Genomic DNA, 11,440 nt, shown 5'->3' with positions numbered 1-11,440 from the left:
CCCTAAGGCACCTTTAAGGCACCCTAAACGTAAACACATCGATTCCAGTTGAAATACCTGCCATTTGCTTATAGCGTTTGTCAAATGTATTTTGTTTAGGAGGCAGAAGAAGAGATCCAGCCAAACACGAGGATGGCAAGATGCCAGTTGCCCCAATGAGGCACATACTCAGATACCTAAAACTGCCTCTTTGACTTTCTCAATAACCACTGAGTCAGGTGATCCTCAGCCTTGACCTGAGCAACAGGAGTGACGCTGAGTGTTTTTTCAGGCAGTTTGTTACCTCTGAAGATGAATCTCCTTCACACTGCAAACACAAGGCTGTCATTCCTACATCCAGGACAGACATCATCAATCAATCCCAGTGTTCTCTCCCATCAAACCTAGGTTTAATCTCAGAGTCATTCTCCGTGTACAGAGCCCATTGTGCAGTCTCTGCCCCCTAGGTACCACAAAGGTTTTTTTTTCATTAATTGTCGTTCCTCTGTGTGCTTGCTCACTATAACAGTCTGAACTAAAGACAGCCCCAGACCTGGCAGCCTTGAGTGTAGGGGGCAAAGCCTGCCTTGGTGAGATCAGCAGCATGGTAGGTTGGTATGAATTGTTTCTAAGCCTCAGGTCCATAGGGAAGAGCCAAAGATTAGCAACAGGCATTTGTTAGTGGGGCCAAGAATCTTCCCATGAAAGTTGGAAAGCCTTCTAAGGTCTGGGCATCTGGAGGCTAGAGGCTGAGGGCAGGTCAGGGTTGCTTAGCAACAGTACAGCTGAGACAAGCCCCAGGCTGACATTCCCAGTACAATGAGCGTCCATCAGACCAGACGGCTTTCCTATGAGGAGGCAACCAGATCCCTTTCCTCCAACTTTATTTCAAAACTATAGGTTCTGTCACGAGGAAAGCAGCCCTCAGTCTGTATAGTATGCTGAGTGTAGCAAACTTAGGGAATGATTCCAGGGGAGTTTGGACCTGTAGCTGTGAGCTTCGATTCCCACAGGTCTCTTCCTAACTCCCCAGTATCAAATAGCTTTGGACACCTTCTAAGTTTTTGGGAAGTCTTGGGTTACGGTAGCAACAACACACATTTAGACAATTCTGTTTGGGCCATAGCTGTCCAGGGTAGAGGATGAGTCTGGTTCAGGGTGGCTGTTGGCCTTCTCCTCTGCTATGGCTGAGTCAGCCTTCACCTCTGTGGGGTGAGCCTTGTTCCTCTTGGCAAAAGCCTGGCTGATTTCTGCATGAGTTCTGTTCTTGGTCTCTGGGAGGACGAAATAGAAGTAGACAGCACCAGCGATGCATATTGTGGCAAAGACGAGGAAGCAGTAGGAGTCCAGGCTTTTCTGTGGAAAGGTGGAAACATAAACAGTAAACAGTCAGCAAACAAGCTAGCTGGCTGCAAAGTCACACTGCAAGATTCTCCTCTTCAGAGCCTGGTATGGATGCCTCCTCAGAGGCTCGGCAGAGCCATACAGATACAGTTGAGGATGCTTGCAGATAACCATCAGACTGAACACGGGGACCCCAATGAAGGAGCTAGAGAAAGGACTGAAGGAGCTCAAAGGGTTTGCAACCCCATGGGAAGAACAATATCAGCCAACCAAACCCTCCAGAACTCCCAGAGTCTAAAATAGCAAGCAATGAGCGCACATGGGGAGACCCATGATTCCAGGTGCATATGCAGCAGAGGACGGCACTGCCTGGCATCAATGGGAGGAGAGGCCTTTGGTCCAGTGAAGGCTCATTTTCCCAGTGTAGGGGAATGCCAAGGTACTGAGGTGGGAGAGGGTGGTTGGGAGAGGGAGCACCTTCATGGAAGCAAGGGGAGAGGAGGGCAAATGGGAGGGGGGAAAAGGGATAACATTTGAAATGTAAATACAGAGAATATCCAATAATAATAATAATGATGATGATAATGATAATAATAATAATAGTAATAATAGTAATAATAATAATGATAATGATAATAATAATAATAATGATAATAAAGATTCTCCTCTGCAACTAGCGCTGACTGCCGCCACCAAAAGAGGCAGATGGGGCCATAGAACACTTGGGCTAGTCTCAAAGAAAACAGGAATAAGTCAGTTTCCCACCATGGTCAAGATGAGGAGAAAAAAAATAAAACAACCCAACAGTCTTCACTGATCTGCAGCTTTTTTTTTCCAAAGTAGGCATTTAAAAACTGACCATTAAGAAAAGAAAATGTAATCCATGATGAATATTATCATAGGTTTACTTCAGCCTTCATTACATTCTTCCTCCTCTCATGAGACACAAGACAACTATTAAAACCCCTTGTAAGAAAAATATTGACCACAGTATCAAGAATATATATGTTCTCCCCATCCCTGATATACACAAAATCTACCTCATTAATGGTCTAACCTTGTACAGGAAAGAAAAACTAAAAGACGGATGCTGGATGTAGTCACTGTTGCTTGTGTCTCGATTAGAACTTGGTGGGATTCTGGGCTTCCCAGAGACACTCATGCTTCTGTGGCTCTTCCCATGATGCTTAGCTTCCAGTAAAGGTTAGTTCAATAAACGACTCTCATCTGGAGAGGATGGCTCCTGAGCAAGCATCAGTTGTTAGGCTCAGAGCCTGATCCCTAGCAACCCTAGTTACCTAGGCTTGAGTTTCTTAGTACTCAACTCAGAGGCAAGTGATGGTTAAAAGCAGACGGAGGAGATATATCAATGTGGGCACGTTGGGAAAATGAACACATAATGATGTCCAGTGAGCCTGAAGCCAATCGTTGAGGTCCTGACAAGAGGTTTAAGTTTAAACAGAAGGCAAGAGGCGTGCGTAACTAAGCAGTCTTGGCCAAGGTATGACCCCACTCATCATTGATCTTTATTGCTCTGGCTTCAGCTTCTCCTGTAAGTTGGTCTACATTCAGTGAAATCTCCTTCTTTGAAATAAGTCTCTCCTCTGGCTGACTCCAGCCTTTCTAGTAAGTGTTCTATGTCTGTGAAGGGACACCATGATCAAAGCAACCCTTATAAAGGAAAGCATTCCATTGGGACTGGCTTACAGTTTTATAGGTTCAGTCCATTATTGTCAAGGCCACACCTACCCAACAGGTCACTTCTCCTAATAATGACACACCCTATGGGCCAAGCATTCAAATGCAGGAGTCTGTGAAGACCAAGCTATTCAAACCTTTTCCTCCTAACCTCGATATTCCTTTCAGTATTTTGATTGCTTCAGTGGTGACAATGGGTGAGGTACAGTGTCTCCCTCAAGAGTATCTTCACTCCTGCCAGGACAGTTTGCGTTATTTGTCAAGTTCGTGTTGCTGGAAGAGGGAAGGGCTGGATTGAAACTCAGCACACTGATACTCCCAAAAGATGCCTGGCCTCTTGTTGGGCCCTGGCCTGGGCTGAGGACAAGACTGGAACAAAGTCAATGAGTCAATGATAGCATTAAACAAATGTTTTCTGATCGCTACCTGTCCTGGGAATTGCTACGGCGTGCTTTTACAGATGAGGTGGCTAAGCAGCTTGTGTAGCAGCTAAGACCCAAGCTCATGGAGCCTGATGGAGGTAGTGAAGCCTGAATACTTAGCTCTCCCACCCAGGTGAAAGTAATCTCCCCTCCTTATGACCCCATTCCAGCTTTCAGGAGTGCTGCTAGCCACAGTCACATCGATTCTGAAAATACATCTTTTATGTCATCAGATGGCCATGAAAGTGGTCCAAAAAGGAAAATTTCATCTCACAGTACAGTAGAATGTTAAATTATGCTAAAAATACAAGGTAATTTTGGAAAAATACTATTTTTAGGAGAAGGTCCTTAAAATTAAGGGGAAAAAAATCTTAGCTTTTTCTCCTACTCCAATGAATCAGAACTGTGAGGGGCTAACTGCTTCTCAGAGCAAGGAGAAAAGAAGTGCAGGTTAGGAATGCAGACTCCAGCTCCCACATAGTGGGCCTGGGGGTTGCTTTGTAGATGGTGTGGTGGGTGGGCTCAGAGGGGCAGCTGGCATCGCCTTAAATACATGGCCACAAAACTCCAATGTACTCTGGAGGTGGTGAAATTATAACCTAATAAAATTCTGGGTTAGGTTCAGAAGTAGCTATTCAATTCCTTTATCAAAAGCAAAAAGGTGCTCTGAGCTGGAATGGTTCGTTTCTGCTACAATAGTCTACATGTTTGGAAAGAAGAGGTGAGAAATCATGTCCATACTTAGGAAGTGCCTGTCCATTCTTCATACTGGTTCAGTCTGGTCCTCCATGACAGCAAAACACCCTATCATGTTCTGCTACTTGTGTGGTGGTGGCTCTCAGATGAGCTCCCTGCATCCTCGGGACACATGCCACTCTTCGGAGTTTCAAGAGCTCATCATAGCATCTGATGTAGATTATTGCCTCTAGAAGATCCTGGTGCTTTATCCGACTGGCTACTTGTGCCCTGGAAGTGTTATTCTCCTCTCTTCTCTCTTTCCTTCCTCCCTTCCTCTTTCCCTTCTTCCCTCATCTCTCCCCTGTTTCTCAGTCTAGGATATTAGGCCAGACAATGACTTTTCAGTAGTCATAATGACCACAAGCTTTGCTGTAGGCCCCATGCAGACACCGTGCAGATGGAAGTCTGAGTCTCTTGAGAGCCCAGCTGCAAAACTCAGGTGCTGCTCTTGTTTCAAAGGCAAGACAGTGACAGTCATCAGGGAAAGTTAGCATGACTCTGCCCCTGATTTTAATGTTGAGGTGCATGGGCCGAATTCAAGGTCAGCTTGTTTGGCTCCAAAGTCTACTTAATTAATCCAGAGTGCTAACACACTGCCTGGCAAGAAGATCAAGAACAGCAACCACCAGCAAACACAGTGTTGCAGGTGCTGCCTTAGGCTGGGGCTTGAGGCGTGAAGATTGTGTGGGGGCATCAAGGGGTGCGGTGGTGACTGGTAACTCTTCCGTGCTGCTTGGGACTGACCAATGTTTTAAGATTTGGGCTGTCTGGGATAGTTTTGGGCAAACATCCTAGGGCATGTCAGTCACCATAGAAAGAACAGACATTGCCTGTCAACTCTTTTTCCCCAAGGCAGACAGACATTCTAGGCTCTGACCCCTGTGAATGTGGCATCACTTAAGAACAGTCTTTCCAGGTGTGATAAAGGCACTGTGAGGTCTGCTCAGCCAGAAGAGAGTATCTCCGTGCAGGAGCTGCCTCATGCCCCGCATCTCTCGTCCTTCCAGACACTTTCCTCCTCTCCCTGTGCTTGTCCTGATAAACCGAAGCTACCAGGTCTCCCTGCTCAAGCCTCACACTCCAGGACAACCTCCGGGTATCTAAAAGGAGATATTCCAGAAACCCCCATATGTGGTCCCGTGTATTCCCACTGCCTTCCATCCTTCATGAGTTCCCAGATGTCTGTGGGTGCTCAGCCTTGGTAACATGCTCAGATCACTGGCACAGCTGGTAATTCCACCCCCTTCACACTGCATTAGAGTATGTGACAGGCAGAGGACTTCAGCATTTGCCTGGCATCCTAAACTCCTAGCTGAATCTCACGGGTCTTCAGGATTGGATCCCTTTGGTCTACTAGAGCAAATGAGGATTCCTCAAGGCCCAGCGGGACCTATCCAAAAGGCACTGAGAACATAAGGGACTATTGTCAGGTGCTGAGTTAGGATAGTCAGTCCCACAACATCAGTGCACATGCCCATTCTTGTCATCTGCTAGATAACAACTTGCCAGGTAACCAATCCTCCAGAACTGGCGTTACATGACCACTCCTAGGGGTACCAGGTCCTGGGTGTGCTTGTACAGGGAGGAGAGTTCCCACACGTCCAGCCCCTGTTCCTAAAACCCACCTCATAATATGTAATACCCCTCAAAGATCCAGGCCTAGGTTATAAGTGTTGCTCTTAAAAAAATAAGTGGGTGGGCAATTGAGCACACATGGAGAGACTCCTGGCCCCAGGTGCACATGCAGCAGAGGATGGCATTCTCTGGCATCAATGGGAGGAGCGGCCTTTGGTCCAGTGAAGGCTCGTTTTCCGGTGTAGGGGAATGCGAAGGTGCTGAGGTGGAGAGGGTGGTTGGGAAAGGGAGCACCTTCATGGAGGCAAGTGGAGAGGGAGGGGGATAGGAGTGGGGGGAAAGGGGAGAGCATTTGAAATGCAAATACCGGATAATATCCAATAAAAATATTAAATTAAAGAAAATAAAAAAGCCCAGGTCAGGTCTGAGTTCTTTCTACCTACGGACCAGGATGTAATTCACACCTGCTGCCCCAGTGCCAGCCTACACACCAGTGTGCTCCTTGCCATATGATTATGAACTAAACCTCTGACACGATAAGTAAGCCCCAGTTAAAATCAGTCCTTTGAGTAGTTGGGAACAACCACTCCGTTTTGATACGTGGCAGTACCGTTAAGAAACTACAGGTTGGAGGGCTGGAGAGATGGCTCAGTGGTTAAGAGCACTGACTTCCAGAGGTTCAGTTCCCAGCAACCACATGGTGGCTCACAACCATCCGTAATGGGATCTGATGTCCTCTTCTGGTGTGTCTGAAGACAGAGACAGTGTGCTCTCACATCTTTCAAAAATTGTTTTTAAAAAGTGGGTGGGCGGCTTGCACACGTGATGAAGTTCCAGCTATGAAAGGGGGATCCTGGACTACCTGGGTAGACTCCAGATGTCATTGCCCTCACACGGATGAGGTGGAGATATACAACACACAAGATGAGAGCCAAGGGACACCAGTCACCTGGGAGGAGGGGAGAAGGGAGCCGAGCTCACATCTAGAGCATCCTGTCTAGCATGACTCCCATCAGTACAGCGCTGGCATCTTCATGACGGTGGAGAGTTCTGAACCCCACTAAAGACTTCAACACTGTTTTATAGTTCTGGTTTGGAGATGAGGTCTCCCCCTTCCCCCCACAGAAGGTCCATGTGTTGAAGGTCTGGTCCCCAGTCAATAGCATCCCATAGGCCTTTGGGGAAGTAGTTGGATCCCAGGGGCTCTGGCTTCCTAAGTGAATCTGTTCTCCAGTGGAATCATCATTTGTGTGAACCGTTAGAGGTGATGAACATAGAAGGTGGGGACCTAGTTAGAAGAAATGTACCACTGAGGGTGCCCTAGAAAGATATATCTTGCTGTCACCACAGTGAGAAACACATCCAGCTATAGTCCTGTGACCTGCCTTCCCACCTAGAACCCTCAGAGCTCAGAGCCCATTCCCTAAGGTCATCCGCCAGCCTTCACCCACTTCTGCCATCGGCCTGGCCTGTCAAGGGGAAGGGTGGTTTCTAAATTTTATTTAAATTACTACTATTATGATTGTTGTTGTTATTTGTGTGTGAGTGTGGAACACGGAGGATGATGTCATATGTCTTCTTCGTCACTCTGCACATTATATTTTGAGATGAGCTCTGTCACAGAACCCGACTCTTCTAGATTTGGCTAGATTGGCTGGCCAGCAAGCACCAAGGAGTTCTTCGACTCCCCTTACCCAGCACTGGGACTATAGGCATGTGTCTCTGCACCCTGGAATTTTTTTTTTTTTTTTTTTTTTGAGTGTTGGGGATTTGAACTCAGGCCCTCATGCTTGCATGGCAAGCTCTTTGTCCACTGAGCCTCCCCACTTGTGTCTAAAGATGTCTTTTTGTCTCTGACCTACAGATCCTCATAAAAGCCCAGAGAATAGATGCTGCCAGGGCCCTCAACACATAATGTGGTCTGAAGACTGTGAAGAACCTGCCCAGGGTCACGTAGCCTGTGAGCAAGCTGAAGGGCAAGCCTGTAAGTGCTGAGCATTTGGCCACAGGTCTCCTGCTCATTAAGTACTCCACACAGTTTCCCAGACTGGCACCACCCTGCCCTGCAGTATGGGGAAGATATAGCTTGGGACACTCTTTCAAGTTGTTTCCCGAAATGTTTGAGGTCACACACACACACACACACACACACACACACACACACACACACGATAAATGGATGGGTAGATAGATAGATACATAGATAGATAGATAGATAGATAGATAGATAGATAGATAGATAGACAGGTAGGTAGGTAGGTAGGTAGGTAGGTAGGTAGATAGATAGATAGATAGATAGATAGATAGATAGATAGATAGATAGATAGATAGACAGATAGATTAGACACAGAGCATACTCAAATGTCATGGATGGCTGCAACTAGCTATTCTTCTAGCCAGAACCATGAGCTCCAGAAATTTTATAAGACACAACCTAAACACTGTTCAGAGCTCCTTACGTCATTCTTACCCTTTCGCCTGCTGCGTGAGGGTCGTTGCCTGAGACTTATGGCTGTGCACTACAGTGGTTGAGAACGGACACTCTAGAGCAGGTAGGTTTAATCCCATCTTTAGCTGGGCAAACCCGGGGCAGTGACTTGACATTTCTGTGCATCAGCTGCTATGTGTAAAAGGAGACCAGTGAGGGCACAGATCTCACAGACCTGTTGTGGGATTACACAAGTCACACTGCATGGCATGCCCAGGGAGAGCCAGCTTCATGGGGATGGGTTCATTCGGTCACTTGATAGTTTGGCTTGTTTTGTATTTATTCCCATGGCTGATGTAATGAGCTACATGAACTAGGTGATGGAAACAGGAACCTCTCTCCTGTCTACAGGCCTCAGTTGGGGGCTACTAGTTCCTGTGGAACATGCAGCCCATCCTGACTGGTCCGTGGGAGGAATAAGAACTTCCACTCTACGGTCTGACTGCTGAGTGAGCTGATACGGAGTTAGCACCTCACAGGTGGTCATTGCTCCCTCCATGACCTCCTCTTTGACAAGTGAGCCAACTGAGCGGGCTGGGATAATTGCATAGAATGAAACCGAATATAGAATCCGGGCCCCAGATGCATGGGGAACTGTCAAATGAGGTGCTGCACTGTGACAGCCCTGGGGCAGGGGGGGGGGTGCATAGATGGGAAGTGATTTGCAAATCTGAGTGATGTGAAATAAAGGTCAAGTGGCCCCAGAATCAGCTCGAGCCCTCTCCAGCAGATGCAGAAGTTCGAGCTCTCTCTCTCTCTCTCTCACACACACACACACACACACACACATACACACACACATACATACCACAAGTGATGGATTTCTGTTTTGGATAAATTAACTACTCAAGTTGAGATCTCCTTCTCTCCTTGTCTTACAGGTGAGGATAAAGAACTTGGGTTCAGGTTCTGGCTCTGTTCTGCGCTGTGTGTGTGGGAGGTGGGGGATGATCTTTGGAGTCTCCCAGGAGGGCTGCTGGAGACTGTACCTCCTGGTTGGGCATTTGTTGGCACACAGCAAATGCCTACTAGATGTTTGCGTGAATGTGCCAGTGGATGCTTTTCGCTCCCAGCCTGGCCTGATGACATTTAGTACTGTAGTGTCCAGAAGGTTCTTCTACTTTGCCCACCCCCAGGTGCTGAGAAGACAAGGACCTGTTTCCCAGACACAGACAGACTACTCTGAGCCTTGGAAGGCTCCGTTGCAAAGGAGTGGAAAAGAGAAGCAACGGGCAACTTCAAGTTAATTATCTCCTGACGGATGCTTTACGGACTGCAGGCTTTGCCTGCTAGCTTTCACCCAAACAGGGAAAGCTCACTAAAAATATGAAGTCAATTGAGAAGCCAGCTTGTTATGTCCTGGCTGCAGCTGGTGAGGACCACAAGGAGGGGAGTGCTGGGTGTGGGCCCCTTTGTATTCTGTAGCCCATAGAGGGGCTCTGTAGCACCTGAGATGGGAAGGCATTGCCCAAATGCAGCCAAATGTGATTTGAAAGCTGCACAGTGCTCCCGTTTTCTAGCTGCTGGGTTGAGGAGGCTGCAACACAGGGCAGACCAGCACAGGGAGAAGTGGGCAGAGAAGTCGGGTCCTGTGGAGCCTGGGATGACTACCTGTTCCCTGGCCTTGGTGGTCTTGTCTGTGAGAAGATCGGGAGCAAGTCCAGCTGAGGTGGCATAGACGGAGAAGCCATGTCTGGGGGCTGTGGCACAGAGGAACTGGTCTGCAGCTGAGCTGAGTCTGGGCATGGTGGGCTGGGTACAGGACCTTCTTGTTCCTCTGGCTTTGAACTAGGATCGCTGGGACATGCTGCGCTGCCTGCCCCTAGCAAATTAAGAGGCACTGACCAGTTTTTAGAACAGTGGGTCAGGGAGGAGCTGCCCTTTGAGAAGAGATGGCAGACTTTTTCCTGCAGGTATGGGATGTAGTCTCACCTTCTGGAAGGTGGACTGGCCTGAGCATACGGGAGCACTGGAGGATGCTGGAGCAGGGAAGTCTCCCCTTCTGATTGAATGCTGCTGGGCCGTTTCTGTGCAGAACCCTTGCAATATCCTTGTCTTTCATACTCTAAATGATGGATAGCTTCATGAGCTTACTTCCCATTCCATCAGCTTTCTATTCCTGCTGCCGCCATATTGGTCCTGATGTTGTCCCCCACCCCACCCCACCCCTGCCCCAGGCCAAGCATGACCCAGCTTCAGGGCTTCTACATTGCTCTTACACTAGCCTAGACTTCAAACTTCCCAGAGTCCCTTACTCAAGTCTCCACTCCACGGTCACTTCCTTTAGGAAGTCTTTCGGGACCACCACACCTCCAACCACCCACATGCCTCAGAACCACAGGTTGAGGTCCACTCATCTCTGTTGCCCCAAACACTGCAAACCCTGTGTTACGTTGCTAAGTAAGTCAGTACTTGTATCTGGTTCTGGAGTACGTTGATATCTTCCAACCAACCACTGTTTTCTTTGGGAGGCTTGGAGTGTGTGTAGGGCCCATACTACTAAATTTCTATGCTATTTGTCCGACCCAGTGGTGAGTACATTGCAAAAGTGATCTGTAAGTCATAGGCTCAAGACACAATCTAGGATTCCTGCACACACTCACCAGTAAGTGACCCATTCTTCAGGAGACATGGCTAGCTCCTGAACAGGAGAAAGGAGGGACAGAGGGAGAAAGAGGGATAGAGGAATGGAGGGAGGTGCAGGAGGAAGGAGGGATATAGAGGATGGAGAGAGGAAGAAGGTGGGTTAGGGAGGGCAGAGGGACAGAAGGAAGAAAAGGACAAGAAGAAGGATGGACAGGAAGGAAGGGACAGTAGGAAAAAGAATCTTAAGGTACATATCCATCTTTCCTTGGGACAATAGCATGAGTTGAGAGAGAGAGACAGAGAGACAGATAGTGACAATGAGACAGAGAGAGACAGAGACAGAGAGAAACAGATAGACAGAGAGACAGAGAGAGATATCAGAGTGTAGCCAGACAAATCTCATCATGTCTCTGAGTCTCCAGGCAACTTGATGGCTATAGGCTCCCTTGTCAGGTATACCTGGATGAAGGGGAAAAGGAGCCCTACAGTGAAGTTGGAGAGCCAGTTGACCATGCCTGCGATGATGAAGGCTGCTGGCCGCTCTGACTGTTGGAAGAACTCTCCTGTCAGGATGAATGGGATTCCACCTGTGAGGGAAGAGTTGGAAAAG

The 11,440-nt window shown here is 47.9% G+C and overlaps 1 protein-coding gene across 3 annotated transcripts in view; it reads right to left on the bottom strand.

The window, feature by feature from the left end:
• Positions 1-497: 497 nt before the first annotated feature.
• The window catches only part of SLC2A9 (solute carrier family 2 member 9), a 106,675-nt gene continuing 95,732 nt past the window's right edge, over positions 498-11,440 (bottom strand). For 2 of the 3 annotated variants that reach the window (XM_080917482.1, XM_080917481.1), the window contains exons 11-12: positions 11,290-11,417; positions 498-1,335 (exon numbers count right to left, since the gene is read on the bottom strand). In XM_080917482.1, coding sequence (XP_080773608.1) covers positions 1,081-1,335; positions 11,290-11,417 — 383 coding nt within the window. In that variant the 3' untranslated portion in view covers positions 498-1,080. The remainder of the gene's footprint in view (positions 1,336-11,289; positions 11,418-11,440) is intronic. The other variant, XM_080917483.1, reaches the window with a different exon arrangement.

The sequence above is a fragment of the Micromys minutus genome (assembly GCF_963924665.1).
Source record: "Micromys minutus genome assembly, chromosome: 1".
NCBI lineage: Eukaryota > Metazoa > Chordata > Mammalia > Rodentia > Muridae > Micromys > Micromys minutus.
This window is presented reverse-complemented; position numbering and strand designations above follow the sequence as displayed.